This window comes from Teleopsis dalmanni, chromosome 2 (assembly GCF_002237135.1).
Source record: "Teleopsis dalmanni isolate 2A chromosome 2, ASM223713v2, whole genome shotgun sequence".
Taxonomy (NCBI): domain Eukaryota; kingdom Metazoa; phylum Arthropoda; class Insecta; order Diptera; family Diopsidae; genus Teleopsis; species Teleopsis dalmanni.
The window spans coordinates 91494226-91510263 of record NC_051847.1 but is presented as its reverse complement, the minus strand read 5'-3'; the positions used below and the strand labels follow the sequence as shown (position 1 = coordinate 91510263).

Here is a 16038-nt window from a genome sequence, read left to right as displayed (position 1 = left end):
TTAAGAAAATAAAAACGCTTTTATAAAAAAGCACAGAGAGAGTAATTGAGCACTCGACTCTTCAACAACTTCTTTTTTGTCTTGCAAATAAGATACTAAATTACTACACTAAATTACGGATACTAAATTACGGATACTAAATTACGGATACTAAATTTCTGTAAAAATAAAAGAAATTGGATAAACTGGGTGGATCTTAAATAAAGTTTTAAAATTACAGAATACCGAAAAAACTCATTCATATATACAAAAGAATTTATAATATAAGACTTACTTATTAGTTAAAATAATTATATGCCATGAAGTTAAAATAGCTTTCTCACAACCGCTATACTTCATAAACTTAACTTTCCTAGTTAAAAATAGATTTAAGTTTAAAGTTTATATAGTAAATTTAAAAAAATGTTATGTGCATATAAATAAATATGCTACTTTATAAAGAAATAATAAAAATATATTATTATACAACAATTATTTTATTTGTTATGGAATAAAACTGCAATTAAGAAAACTTTAGCCAGCGTATCTGTCAACGGTTTACGACAGATGTCGTAAAAATGAAATTATACCTTAAATAAAATTAAAATATTTTAAGTTACTATATAAGTGTACTATCTGTAGCATTTGAAGTACGTTATCAGCATTTAAAAATTAATAAAAAGTCTCGCCAGGCATACTTTAATGTATTCTGTCTCCTGAGCGATTTCTGATAAGACCTTGCATTCGACATCTGTGTTGAAAGATCAAAGACACAAGATGCTGAAAAATCGACGCTTCGAAGATGAAACAAAAGGTGACATACAACAAAAGTCACAAAAAAATAAAATTTTCCTCTAAATTCTAATCTAAATATTTCAGCACCTATTCTAGGCGTAAGGCACCTGCAATGTCTTCTGCTATTCACAGGTCTTGCTGTTGCATTCGCCATGCGAGTAAATTTTTCAATGGCAATTGTGGCGATGACCGATAACAACTCCACAAGCGCAGCGGAAGTGGAAGTAAGTTAATATATTTTATTGGATTGTAATTAACAGTTTATTATAGTCATAAAAATAAAAATGTGACTACTCATATATTCACATATTTTTATATTATTTAATAATTGTAAAAATAAATGTTGTAAATCGTCTACTAAACTTAATTAAATTTTTTTCTATATTGCAGACATATCAATGGACGGAAAAAACGAAATCTATGCTTTTAAGTAGTTTTTTCTGGGGTTACGTATTCACGCAAGTACCATCAGGTCAATTGGCGCGAAAGTTCGGCGGTAAAACCATGCTGGTTTATGGTTTGCTCATGGCCTCAATACTTACAATATTAACACCTATGGCTGCTAAGATCGGAAATTGGCAATTAGTGTGCGCATCACGTTTCTTTCAGGGCCTTAGTCAAGGAGTGTTTTTTCCATCAACACATACAATCATATCTCAATGGGCACCGTTGGAAGAACGTGGACTTTTAGGTGCCATCTGTTATTCTGGTAGTCAGTTTGGCACAGTTGTAATGCTTGCAGTGAGTGGTATTATGGCATCATCAGATTATGGGTGGCCTTGTATATTTTATGCGTCGGGCGCTGCAGGCATAGTATGGGTATTTATATGGTATATATGGGGTGCCAGTACGCCTAGCGAATGCAAATCAATAAGTGCTGAGGAGAAAAACTTGATTGAAAGTTCATTGGGTAGAAATGAAGATGAACCAAAAAAATTGCTTCCCATTCCATGGAGTAAAATATTTACATCTTTACCATTTTTGGTACTCTGTTTGGTGCATTGCACACACAACTGGGGCTTTTGGACATTATTGATTGAGATACCAACATATATGAAAAATGTACTTGGCATGAATATTAAGAGCAATGCACTTTTATCAGCACTGCCGTATCTGGTGATGATGTTGCTCAGCTATGTTTTCGGAATTATTGCTATGATCTGCGGAAAACGCAAATATATTTCAACGTCAGTGAATCGAAAACTTTTCAACACTATTGGTCAGTGGGTACCTGTAGTCACTTTGATTTGTTTAGGTTATCTTAAACCAGGACAAACTTCTCTGGCGGTTGTCTTGCTTACAATTACTGTTGGCGTTAATTCGGCTACCTTTTTGGGTTTTAAGGTCAATCATATCGATTTGTCACCTAATTTTGCAGGCGTTTTAATGGGAATCACCAATTGTGCAGCCAATATAATGAGTTTCCTAGCTCCATTGGCTGTGGGATTCATTGTAACTGATGAGGTTAGTTTGAAATTAATTTTAATTTTTTTTTTTTTAATGTTTTAATAAAATTTGTATTGTAGAAAAATCCAGTGCAGTGGTCCATAGTATTTTTCATTGCCGCTTTCCTTTATTTCATTGGCAATTTATTGTTTATAATTTTCGGCAAAACAAATATACAAATATGGAATGATCTTTCTACATCTCAAGATCTGAAAAAAAACAACAATAACAATGTTGAACTACAGTGAAACTTAAGTATTATTTATTAATAATAATAATAATCCAAATTTGCAAAAATGTTACTTATAGATATTATGTATGTATGTCTATATATCCTTTTTTGTGGATATATCCAAGTTTTTGTGTGATTTATTTTTAGTATTATGGAAATCAGTCATTATTTTATTATTGTTATGTTTACAATAATTTATATTAATCCTAATATAGTTTATTTATATAATTTATATATAATAATATAATGTATTTTATAGGTACAAAATCAATATAAATTTTATTCATATGATTTCGACATATTTATATTATCAATAATATTTAGGTTCTCTATAAATGAGTAACCCCAAAGCTAGACTGTAGAGGATATTGCTACTGGTCTTCCGAAAACTGAATGAATATTTTTTCAATCTGTTACGATATATTTGAGTTGAGAAACACTGCTCTATATAGTTAGTTAGTTGAAGTGGATAGAAGAACGAATTCTCTTCCTGCTTTACGTATGGTATAAGATAATGATAACCTATTTTAAAATCGTGATGAAAGCTGTTCTTTTATATACATTATAGTTAAGATGACAGTCTCCAGTAGATGATGAACTCAAGACAATTGTTTATATAAAGCAATCATCAAAAATAAATTATTTGGTTGTTAATACGTAGCACAATGAAGTTCTTTATTTATAGGATTCATTATATCAGCTATTTATTTAATTAAGAGCCTACTTTATTTCAATATCGTAAAAATTATTAACAAAAGGATATTCACTGCTACTAAATTACTTCCTTACGATTACACCATCACATTCAACATTTTGTGGGCACTCGGTCAGTAGGCTATTACGTTATTATTATAAAAATAATATTAATTTAATTATAAAAATGTAATCAAAACTGAATTAATTTATAAATAAATTCAACAACTTCAATGCACTAAGAACAGAAACGCCTTAATCGCTAAAGATACTAAAGATAAGGACTGAGTAAAATTTCTTCTCAGAATATAGAATTTCAGTGTGAATATATCAGAGGGAGGCTAAGTGTGCTTATAATTTTTAATATAAAATAAATATTTCCGCTGTGTAAAGTTGGTTTTGTAAATACGGGAATGGAATAAAAATAAGAAAAATTTCAACTACAGCCGATGTGTGATTATTACCGGTGTGATGTGGTTTATGCATATGTGGCAATCCATTGGAGATAAGTACTTTGCAAACATTTCTTGACGACTTATAATTTTCCATTACGTTTTTTCCCAGCGTCATAGTCAAGATGCTTCTGTAATTTATTAAAATACAAATACTATTTTATCACAGTTCTAAAATGCCTAGTGTCTAATGCAAGTAAAAAGTGTTTTGTGAAATTCTTTAGCTACCAGTGCAGTGCGTTATCGTGATATGTAACGGAATCTTAACTAAATTAAGTACAAGAAAAGTAAAATAAATAAATAATCATAAAGAGAAATTTACGCTACGATTAACAGTTAAAAAAAGAACACAGACAGTTGATGTTAAAACGCAAAATCCTTAACATTATCTCTAGCGTAATAAAATTAGACATTGAAAATATTTTCAGTACTATATGTAAATGAAACTTACTAACTTACTTAAGTACTCTTCACACATCTATGCTACCTCTTAGATACCCTTCGTTATCTTACTAAGTTGTAATTTTTAATAATTCATTTAAAATAAATAGCTTACTATGTCTACCATTGAAACTCTAATAGAAAAGTGATTTGTAATTGAAAAAATTCGCAACTCGCCCGTCTCTTCCGAAAACCGCCTAGCTAAAGAGCGGGATAGTCGTTATATATATGGTAAAGCATACCGCCACAGTAAAATGAAGCTAAGTTCATTGACAACAAGTTGGGTCTAGCTGAAGAGAAAATATGTTGCGTCTATTTAGAAGCATATAAGACTTGTAGTCACTTTTTTTTGACTGTCTGGCTATGATCTATACCCAGAAGAGATTACTGAACTAGGAGTTTTTATCACCATTTGGTATTAGTTAAGCTTCATTAGTTGACATTATGCTCTTCATTGAAAGAGCGTATTATCATTATAATTGTCACTAGTGCTTCAGTTTGATTGAAGCTAATTAACCTTCTTATTATTATTTCGCATTATCAACTTGAATGGTGTATGTAAAGTTAAAATGAAATTGGCATGTAAGCCGACTAAAATCCGATTGTATAAATCCGATTTGATTTCCATCAGTCTGCTCGTCATTCCTGCTAATATTGCTATTACACCTGAGACTTGACACAAATTTCCATTTCAACGCACCAAGTCCTAGTACCAAGTATGATGTGTAATACCCGCTTAAAATAAGCCTCAACTCTACTCGAATGTAGCGAAAAACAAGAAAATTAGAATACAATTAGGAATGGAATCAAAGAAAATGAAGAAAAGTACCGGTAAGATTGAACATTTCAATACAAAACCTACCTATATATATACATTCTCGCTGTTAATAAGATTGAGTTCTAAGCTGAGATGTTCTACTTAATTTTGTGTGATTGGTTTTTTTTTACTATTAAAAATATATTTATTTAAGTATTGTTTTGTGAACACTTTGATTAGATTAGATTGAAAAGATTTAAGATTATTTTTTTTAGAATTATTTTGTTTGCAATTAACAATTAAATTGAATGAAGTACTAATCTGATAATTGAGATAAAAAGTTAAGTTAATTTGAGACTTAAGTTATCACTATGAAATTGGCACTTAAATACTTAACTAAAATATCGGTAATCTCATATTTATACAAAAAATATTCGAAAGATATCAAGTATGTGAGCGACAATCAGGTAACAGCACTGACACCCTGGATCTAATTTTTTAGGCCATATTTTGTCTTTCCTGCATTGGTTTGTGATATTCGCAGCTTACTTAAATGACTAAGATTGCTTAATCTTAAATCTCGTTATCTAATAATCTAGTTCTAAATAATAATCTAATAATCTAGTAAATCTAGTTATTAATAAATAGTTTTTTTTCTCGATTCTGATGAATCTTAAAAAAGTACCCAATGTAGTTGTAAAGATATGTATAGGTTTGTTGGGGAAAAATCCATGCAGTGAAGTAAAAAGTGAACTTATACATCATTAAAACGATAATGACTTTAAAAAAATACCTCATCATACTCTTTTTTGGGGGTTGGGGACTTATCCCTGCCCCACACAACGCTTTAACTATACTGGAATTCATATTGTTTATATATCGTTTAACTGATGCTGGATCGTAGGTCAGCATATCTTCCTGTGGGTCCTGAGGTGGACTTGAGGTTTGTTGCGCAGTATATCAACTTTTGTAAATAATTTAGGGCTCTGTCCTTGATATATTTTTTTTATTGATTCGATCCTTAGATCTCTGAGCATGTCTGTTGTTCTAATATACCATGGAATCAAAAATAGTCTTCTTACCAGGTTTTGTGCTATCTGTATCTGTATTTGAGGTTTTGCTGTATGTAACACATATGTACAGTAATGCTGGCCAAATTATTTGAGTTACTATTATTACTATTATATATAAAGTTACTATAACTTTCTATTTCTGAGGTTAAAGTGATTATTATTAAATAGCGGCTTTAGAGGATATAAAATTTTAGAACAGCTTTTCCATTTGCCTTTCACACGTTTATACCAATTGAGCTGTTTGTCAAATGTGACTTCCAGATACTTTATGTTTTCCTCCCACCGTATCTCCATGTCAACGACGCTCACTATTGGAGAATGCTGCCTTCTCTTACGAGTTATGAATATAGCATTGGTTTTGTCATTGTTAATTTTAATCTTCCATTTCTGAAAGTATTCCACCATGTGGTTTATATTTCCCTGTAAGGTGTTGATTACATTTATGGCATCCCGGTCAGAGTAGATCAATCACGTGTCGTCTGTGTATAGCGCCATTGACACTGGGCTTAATGTGGGGACGTCTGCGTTTATATATTAAACAATGTAAGTGACATTGGCGACTCTTGAGGTACACCTGCTTCTATTGTTCGGGTGAACAAAAGAGTGGTGTTGATTTTAGTACTCAAGTACCTTTCATGCAAGAAGCTACCGATGATTTTAGTCAGTCCCGCATGAAATATGTTAATATGTTAATATATGTTAATATTTCATGTTAATTTTTATATATTAACATAAAACTTTTACAAATCTAGGTATCATTTTTTAATTGAAATATAAAAAAATGTCAAGAAAATAAAAGGTGAAAAAAATCTGCAAAAAAACAAACATTGATGTCTATTAATTTTGGAGGTATTTTATGAATGCCATCTGTAAGTAAATTTCATGAAAAAACAAAAAAGAAATTTTAAACACCATTATAATTAAATTTGTGAGTTTCAATGACATAGATTATATTTTTTTTTTATTACAGCCATTAAAAAGATTTAGTAAAAGTAGATAAAAATATGTTTAGAACATAATTCTTTTAAGTGTAATTTTTATTAAATTAAATCAATTTCAAAGTCATTGTATGTAATGTTAATCAATTCATATAGGCACATATATACCTCGGTCAGCATATAGCCACTAATTCAGATTTAAATTACTCAGTCAGTACTAAACCTAAATTGTGCTCTTTTGTCAACTAAAGGTTTTTCTAAAATATTCATCCAACTAGAACGGCAAGTATCCAATCGGCGATAGTCATCTCTGCCCGTAGTTTTCAGTATAGTTTGCACTTTATGGTTATTTTATTCTCCAATCATACAGGTTTTTTAACATTACCATTCTGTAGAAATTATCAGTAAATTTGGGTCTGTATTGCTTTTGATAATTCCTCGAATAAAAATTAACGATGAAATAAATTTTTTTCGATACCTCTTATTCATCAGAAACGTTTTTACCAATAAAAGAGTGAAAATACGGATGATATATATAATAAATCCACCTCTGATTATTTAAATGGTAACTATTTTAAATAAACAAAAACAAAAGGTCAAAATAAGCATGTCATCGAATCTGAAACAGAGTTTATATGATGGAAATACAGTCAAACTTGAAGTACCATTTTAAAGACTTTGTTATACTCTATTAGTTCCAGTTATATATATTTCATTGTATTCCACCATGAAAAATTTTTTTGAAATCTATTGAACTTTATGTATTGAAATGAGGAAGCTATTAGTATCGGAGATTATATCAGCCTTATATACTAACAATCAGCATTATAAGACTAATCAACTCAATGACATGAGTCAGTCCATATTTTAATACTTAACTAAATCTATCTTGAGTACTAACCAAGATAGTCATATATTTAAGCTCGGTGTAGTGATCTTAACTTCCTTCGTAGGCCATCTATATAGTAGGGTGAGTTTATAAGAGTTAGTGTCAGTCTTTATTAATAGGAAATTCAGTATTAACATCTTATATTTCAGTTAAAATGCGAGATTTCAAATTAATGACGATTTTTTATACCAACTTGTTGAACTCTTAAAGAGTTCTAAGACATATTAACCACGATATATAGAAAAATTTTAGTGGAGAAAGTTCTATTCCTACATCACTGAATTAACAATTACTTTTTTATTAATTACGATATATATGTTATAAATTAACCCACACTTGAGTGTGTCAAAACATACTCTACAATATTATCCGTCGTATTTGCTTTAAGTGTTAAGTTTTCAATAGATTATTTTGTGATATATATGAAATTCACACTTGTACGTTTATCTTATTCAAATAATCACTTCGTTATCTATCGACCATAAATAAAGTGCATACACCCGTAGTTGAAATGCAGCGCTGTAATGAAAGCTACTCTTCCGTATTTTATAATAAGCATAAATGAAGGTGGGCGATAATCAAAGATGATAACAGAAATTATATTATCTCCAATTTAACACCTCCTGTCCACAATTTATCCGAAGCACCTATTTAACAAGGCGTGCGTTCTAGTTTCTCACCACCAATACATTTGTACTTGAAATTTTTTTTCAAGTGAAAAATTTAACATTTTTCTTTAGTTTTATCGAAGCTGAAATACCCTTCATACTCAAGAAACTTTGTCCATCAATCGGTAAAGAAATTTGTTAATATTAGTAATTATGTTACATGGCTTATAATTTTTTTTCCATAAAAATTCTACTTCTGAAGACCTTAGTGTGTCTTGTTTTGTATGGGAAGGCCTTCAATTAATATATATGACATATCCATAAGCAAATACATATTGACTTCAAGGGGTATCATATTTTTCTTTTAGTTATAAAGTGGACTTCATGGCTTTAGTTCGTGGTTATAAACTAGAGTTAGTGCTTCCAATGGTGGACTATCCTTGCTTGCCATTCGTTTGTGGTTTTTATTGGCAAGGTCTACAAATAGTCCTTACTTAGCTCTTGTCAGAACTTGATAGTCATATTTATGAGTACATTTTATATATTACCAGGGTACATTGGTAAAAAAAGCATAGTGTTTTTCTGCTGCTATTGTGCTGACTCTGTATCGAAGTACCTTCAGTAATTTACAGTTGGTATGAGTTACTATTCCTTCCATCATTGCTTTATAAATATTAACTTTATTCTCTACTGTTAGACTAGTCTTTTTACTGGGCCACCAAAACAGTTGTTTGTCATTCTTACCTTTCTTCCCTTTGCTGTACAGCATATGTCGCGTATATATGCTGTATGAATCATACTCCGGCATTGAGATAGTTAAGTGGATAAAAGTTCACCGGCATCACTGGCTTAATTATGTCGTGCGAATGAAAGAAAATGCTCGCAGATGGAAAACACAATAGAGAATATCCGCATCTTCAGTGGTAATACGGGATGACCAATGATATGGGACGCTCGGCACTATCAACTGGCGACAACAATCGGGCCACTAATCGGGCCACTAATCGGCACTATCAACAAAAGCCACTAATCGGGTTGGCTGACTCACGTTTGTAATGGACAACTAAATAAACATCTAAGTCACTTAAATGTCTAAATAAATGAATTCTAAAAAGATCTAAGCATAAATATTTTATAATTTAGCAAAATATACTCTACCAATTTGGTCTTGGTGACACCATAAGATCTTGATCTGTAGATCTCTTATTAACTTCTCTAGAGTTAATGACAGGAATCTGGTCATTTTTACAACAAAACTTTACTAAATTTATACCGAAATGATTACCTTTCTGGGGTGTTATTTATATAAGGTACTCTTCTCTTTTCGCATAACAAACATTATATCATGAAATTTATGTCAAATTTTAGCCATCAGTGTCAACTATATTAAAATTAATTTCAGCTGATGAAGTCCAGTTTTAGCATAATTTTCAATACGTTCGAGTACTACTTAATCTTGCCAGGTTAATGGATAAAAGATATCACTGTTAACAGCAAGGAATTATTTTATATTGTTGATCCTGAAGAAATAATTTATGTGAGCCATTTCTATCAATATTTTGTCCACAGTAAATATTTGTTTTAATGAGAAGCTGTGAATAAATCTTTATAAACGAATCACTACTAGCAAACCAATTGATACCCCGGCCAAAGTAACATAGATCACTAAATTAAATAGAGAGAGAAAAATAGAAATTCAGCTAAAAAGCAATACAAATGGGATACTCCTATTACAGACATACAGACCCAAAAAATAAGCAGTATTTATCTATGAATTATAGCTGGAGAAGTATATGTGTAACCGTGTCATTGATCCATACTGTGTGTTTTGTCAAGACAATAGTTTTTCCAAATATATAATTAGTAACTTATCGAACTGAGGGACCGTATACAACATAATAACAAGTATTATACAACGGCTGCGAGGCAATGAACAATCTGAATCAATATGAGAAACACTAGACCAATATCAAATAAGGAACTATGAGTAGATCTTAAAGTCTTATCTGCTTCACAAAGGGATATTTAATTTAATGGTGGTAGTGAAACAACAGAATAGTAGTAGTCTCGGGAATATTGGTTTAGTCGGTAAACACATAGCACATTTGGAAATAACTGTTTTAAGGATTTCCTATGAAAAGTAAAAGACACCTATTGACAAATAGGGATTTCCTATTGTTTTAAGGATTTCCTATGATAAGTAAAAAACACCTATTGACAAATATAATCTAATTGACTCACACCTTTGAGTTGACCGATATGATTCTATGTTCAAGAAACGCCCATTCACAACTTTTCAAATATAACGGCAAAGTCAATAGACCGTTTGCATGCGTTATGTACAGGGTGTATTCCGCCTTTCATTGCGCTGCCCGCAAGTGTGTCTTATCTAAGTTTAAATTTCGAAAAGTCTACCCACCAAAATACTTAAAATATTTTACTTTTGATAAGAGTTTTGTCAGACTAGTTCGAAGACTTCCACTGTGAAGAGGTTAGTGCATTTGTGTTGAATAAGTTTTGAGTAAATGGCAAAAAATCGCAGATATGAGCCCAGCGGCTCCGGTAAGATTAAAAATTTCGACTGTAATAAAAATATTATTTTGATTATTATTTTTTTTTATTTATATTTTCATTTAATTTCTATGGTTTTTTCCATTTATTGCATTTAGTTCGGTTATTGGGAGTGCGACATCTTCAATGTTTCTTGCTCTTCCTTGGGACGTCGGTGGCGTTTGCAATGCGCGTGAATTTATCAATGGCGATCGTAGCAATGCTGGATACAACTTCGACAACTCCTGGTATACCTGTTCGTTTGAAATATCTCTATGACAACTTTTCGATGGAATAATTTTGTGATTTCATTTTATAGGTTTATAATTGGTCTGAAAAAACAAAATCTGTTGTGTTAAGCAGTTTTTTCTGGGGCTACGTTGGCACACAAGTTCCTGGTGGTTACTTAGCTCGTAAATTTGGAGGAAAAGCGATGTTACTTTATGGAGTACTTATTTCTTCGGTGCTAACAATATTAACACCAGTGACAGCAAAAATTGGCAACTGGCAGTTATTGTGTGCTTCTAGGTTATTGCAAGGACTCAGTCAAGGCGTATTTTTTCCATCCGTGCACACAATATTATCCCAATGGGCGCCATTGGAGGAGCGTGGTTTACTTGGCACCTTCTCGTATGTTGGTAGTCAATTCGGTACTGTCGTCATGTTAGCGACAAGCGGAATTATGATATCATCTTCCTATGGTTGGCCGAGCATATTTTATATATCAGGGTTTGTAGGCCTTTTATGGGTAGTTGTATGGGTTAAGTGGGGTGCAAGCACACCAAGTGATTTTAAAACAATTTCAGCATCCGAAAAGCATCTTATAGAAAGTTCTATTGGACATACAAATGAAGAATCGGCGCAAAACATGAAAATACCTTGGAAACGTATATTTACCTCTGTACCATTTTGGGTGCTCTTCTGTGTACACTGTGCGCATAATTGGGGTTTCTGGACGTTATTAATCGAAATTCCTTCATATTTAAAACACGTGCTTAACATGAATATCAAAAGCAATGCTTTACTGTCAGCATTACCTTATACAGTAATGCTGATATTAGGTATTGTATTTGCTATCATTTCGACAGTGCTAAGTAAACGGAAGTGCATACCTCTCACGCTAAGTCGAAAGATTTTTAATACAATTGGTCATTGGGTCCCAATGGTAACGCTCATTTGCCTTTGTTATGTTGAACCTGGACAAACAACCTTGGCAATTTTGCTCCTCACTATAACGGTAGGCATTAATTCAGCTGTAACCTTAGGCTTTCAAATAAATCATATTGATTTATCTCCCAACTTCGCTGGAGTCTTGATGGGTATTACCAACTGTGCGGCAAATATAACAGGAATTATTGCACCTTTAGCAGTGGGCTTCATTGTAACGGACGTGGTAAGTTCTTAAAATATTTTTTATATACCATTTACTAATATACACGGTTTTTGTACGTAGACAAGTGCGGAGCAGTGGAATCAAGTATTTTTCATAGCAGCTGGCATCTATTTCGTTGGTAATTTACTGTTCATATCGTTTGGTACAGCCAACGTACAACCATGGAATGATCCTTTACCAAAGCCACAAGAATTAAGTCTCATTGAGCAAAAGCCAAGTAATATAAATGGCTAACTGCTAGTAAACTGTGTAAGTCAAATCGTCGTGACTATGGGACTATGTTGAAGAAAACTGTGATAATATTTTTTTCACGGAGAAGACTGCTTAAGTGAAGTGAAAAATATAGAATTTTTGTCGAAGTATAAAAAAATTAAACTTTTACTTAAAAAAATTTGAAATATTAATTATTTTTACATTTGATCTGGTTTCTTTTCTAAGTCTTAGTTATTATTAGCTTATATACTTTATCTATCTTGCATCTGTGTGTTTTGTTTTAATTGTATTTTTTCAAGCTTCATTTTAAGTTACTAAGTGTTTGCTCAGTAATGTTAAAAAATTAACTTTAAATACTGATTGACTTTTATTCGTTAAAAATCAAGCCTTCCAGCAACATTTAGTGGATTATTTTTTAATATAAATTTTAAAACATATTATTGCATATAATTTTGATTACGGGTTGTTTTGTATCAATGAGGGTTAATATGGAAAGAGAAATTTGATCGGAGCACATAATCTATTCAAGATTTATCAAGATAGAAAACGCAAAAAATAAAAAGGTTAATTTGAACAATTTAATTCAGGCACATATCTTTTAATAGGAGCTTAATACCTTTGTACACTAAAATGGGTCCGGAAATTTGTCATGGTTTACATTTGTTGCTTTTAAAAGGTTTTCGATAATTGTATTAATATTGACATACTTAGAGTTTTTTAGGTGAAAGTTTGATTGATATACGTATATACGTATATATTCAATACCGTGTGTTTCAGTAAATATTGAAAATAGACCACTCTTTCTTTTGTGATTTTAAAAATTTATAAAATTTATATTTTGGTACAACAAAGAACAAGTTAAAGACGCGTATAGCCGGAATAAACACAGTGTGAACTATAAAAAATATTTTCAGTCAAAAACAGCACTGGCATCACACTGTATTACATCAAAGCCTTAGCAGGACCTCGATAATGTAAAGGTGTTTCACTAAGAAAATAATCAGCAACAACGCTTTTTCTTAGAAATGTTATACATCCTCCAAACTCCTACTGACACCAGTCTCAACTTTAAAACTGACATACAACACTGTGCTCAGGTGTATAAAAATACCTTCAACAAATCCGGAAGAGGATGCCCACCAAACAACAATCGACCGAATGGTGCTTCGAAGGTGAGCCGAAACAAAAAAGAAAACGCCAAAGTCGGTCCAAAATCAAGGTTATGCTGACTTTTTTCTTCGATATTCATGGTGTCGTGCACTATGAATTCATTCCGGACGGTCAAACGGTCAATAAGGAGAATTATTTTGCTGTTATGCGTTGCGTGAGGCCATTCGCAAAAAGAGTCCAGATTTATGGAAGGAAAACTCATGGATTTTACACCACGATAACGCACCAGCTCACACAGCGTTGATTGTGTCGCAGTTTTTGGTCAAAAACTTCATCAATATAATCACTCAAGCACCGTACTCTCTAGATATAGCCCCCTGTGCCTTTTTCATCTTCCCTCGACTCAAATTGCCATTGCGAGAAACGCGTTTTGAGACCATAAAAGAGAATTCGCTGCGTGAACTAACGGCCATACCTTCGGCGGCCTATAATACTTGTATGGAAAATTGGATCAAGCGTTGGCATGCATGTATTGCCGCAGGAGGAGAGTACTTTGAAGGCGATAATAAAGAAAATTATTAAAAATTAAAATTTTGCGTATTTTTTTAACTTCTCGTTCTTTTTTAATCAAATGGTATATATCTTTCCTATATATGTTGTCTTTATACCGATTGTCTAGACATTTTCAATAAATATTTTCTATATACATACATATAATTGATGTTTCGATGTATTTTATAACTGTTTCTTCGTGATTTGCCCTAAAATATTGTTACATTGTATATAAATTTTATAATACCTTGATGATGACTATAGATTATAGTCGAAATAGCGGTAAAAATAAAATCTTTTAAAAACAAATGAATATATTTTAAAAAGTTTATTATTTAACTACTGACCAATTAGCCCACAAAATACAAAAATATTTTTAAAAAAAATTTTTTGATCATTAAAACAAATTATTAAAAATTTATACTTAATGTAATTTTTTAAAAAATAAATTATAAAGCTGTTTTAAAATATCCATCAATCATGGACTATGGAAATATTTTTGTTTGTTATTGTTCGTGTCATTAGAAATTATATATTTTTTTGAATAAAAAACGACCACACACTGCCAAAAAATTTATCACATTCCTTGGAAACATCTATTGATTTAAGTGTTCCTAAATTAAGTTTCATTCTGTGGATGCTCACACTAATTCAGTATTGCACGCTTTTAAATTAAATGCAATATATATTCCAACAGGAGCATATGGTGGATTGCAAACTATACCTCTTTAAAACCTCTATATATATTCTATATCATCAGAATTCAATAGAGCTCTTATTACAGTGGATCATGTAAGTTTTCACTAACTCGCAATTAATCAAGCAAAAAAGAAGAAGAAGACTATACTTTACCATATTGTCCGAACATAAATTAGTGTCAAATTATTTCAATTAACCCAAATTATATTAAATAAATTATGTCAATTTTAAACACTTTTATATACTTAGGCAATCAAAACGATAAGTCACATAGAAAAATAGATCCATTGTATGTTACCATGAATGCAATATTTTAAAAAAATTTTCAGATTATTTTGAGGAAAAGGGGAACATATGGAAGAGCTAGGAACTGATGTTAATGGTAACTACAACGTCTGACTTAAAAATATTAAATTTCAAGTCCCGGTCTCGAAACTAAGAGCAAAATAGCACAGAATCCTTCCATGGAGTAATCGTCCTCTAAACAAAGTGAATATGGTTAGTTGTTAGCATGACCAATAGTCATGTTATATAAACAGTCATATGACGGAAAGGCGTGACAATTTTAAACTCTTTTTGGATGTCTCCAAAAGACATTCAATGCTGAAAATCATATTATAATTGTTAATTTCGTACTTCTACTACTATTTTATTACTTTTATATCTTACCATAAATTTACAAGGAAATATTTTTTCTGTAAAGGTACAACCACGTACACGCATATAAGCATAATGGATTATGTCGTTGTGTCTTTCGACACAGTTTATATAATAGACATGATATAATATCTACAGGTTAATATACACGCGCCGTTTCAATGTCCATATATGAGTCATTCTTTTAAAAATCTAAAGGATTTTAGAAAAAAATTATCTCCCCGATTTTGCTAAAATTTCTTTATGTGCTTCTTCATGTGCTAAAACAAAAAGAATTTTATCTCTGAAAAAATCTGAAATTTTTTTCCTAGCAGTTATGAACCCATGGGGTTTTGACAATTAGCATATTAGACACATTTTCAAATGGACATATTACAAGTCAGATATCTCAAGATATATTAAAAACTCGAAACGCAGTTATTGAGTTTCCTGTTATAGCTGAAATCGATAGATTATGTGCTACGACTTTAGAAAGATATTGAATTTGAATTTAAGTTAACTAAAATTGTTCAAAGTCTGTTGATATTTAACAATATTTTACTATTGTTTTTATGCGGAAAT

The 16038-nt window shown here is 31.3% G+C and overlaps 3 protein-coding genes across 4 annotated transcripts in view; all 3 read left to right on the top strand.

The window, feature by feature from the left end:
• The first annotated feature begins 682 nt into the window (after positions 1–682).
• LOC119675066 (putative inorganic phosphate cotransporter) lies at positions 683–2468 on the top strand. Its single transcript, XM_038086252.1, has 4 exons — positions 683–793; positions 859–998; positions 1165–2238; positions 2301–2468. Exons 1-4 carry the CDS (start codon positions 757–759, stop codon positions 2466–2468), a joined length of 1419 nt encoding a protein of 472 aa, XP_037942180.1. The 5' UTR covers positions 683–756.
• A 4194-nt stretch (positions 2469–6662) lies between these two features.
• Positions 6663–16038, top strand: part of LOC119678610 (putative inorganic phosphate cotransporter) — a 31431-nt gene continuing 22055 nt past the window's right edge. The window contains exon 1 of the mRNA XM_038090542.1: positions 6663–6737. Within this exon, the coding sequence (XP_037946470.1) occupies positions 6725–6737 (13 nt within the window). The 5' untranslated portion in view covers positions 6663–6724. The remainder of the gene's footprint in view (positions 6738–16038) is intronic.
• On the top strand, positions 6667–12600 carry LOC119678609 (putative inorganic phosphate cotransporter). Of its 2 annotated transcripts, none has more exons than XM_038090540.1 (4): positions 6667–6737; positions 10973–11109; positions 11173–12246; positions 12307–12587. In XM_038090540.1, the coding sequence occupies exons 1-4, from the start codon at positions 6725–6727 to the stop codon at positions 12478–12480; spliced, it is 1398 nt and encodes a 465-aa protein (XP_037946468.1). In that variant the 5' UTR covers positions 6667–6724; the 3' UTR covers positions 12481–12587. The 2 variants fall into 2 exon arrangements, with proteins under 2 accessions (XP_037946468.1, XP_037946467.1); XM_038090539.1 differs by lacking the exon at positions 6667–6737 and adding an exon at positions 9845–10865 and having other exon boundaries at positions 12307–12600.

What these genes read in the sequence shown, in the direction of transcription:
- LOC119675066 (XM_038086252.1), top strand. Translation starts at nt 757, where the DNA reads ATGCTGAAAAATCGACGCTTCGAAGATGAAACAAAAG. An exon ending in CAAGCGCAGCGGAAGTGGAA is followed by an intron (nt 999 to 1,164) that starts GTAAGTTAATAT and finishes TCTATATTGCAG; the next exon opens with ACATATCAATGGACGGAAAA. An exon ending in GATTCATTGTAACTGATGAG is followed by an intron (nt 2,239 to 2,300) that starts GTTAGTTTGAAA and finishes TTTGTATTGTAG; the next exon opens with AAAAATCCAGTGCAGTGGTC.
- LOC119678609 (XM_038090539.1), top strand. Translation starts at nt 10,829, where the DNA reads ATGGCAAAAAATCGCAGATATGAGCCCAGCGGCTCCG. An exon ending in ATATGAGCCCAGCGGCTCCG is followed by an intron (nt 10,866 to 10,972) that starts GTAAGATTAAAA and finishes TATTGCATTTAG; the next exon opens with TTCGGTTATTGGGAGTGCGA. An exon ending in CGACAACTCCTGGTATACCT is followed by an intron (nt 11,110 to 11,172) that starts GTTCGTTTGAAA and finishes TTCATTTTATAG; the next exon opens with GTTTATAATTGGTCTGAAAA.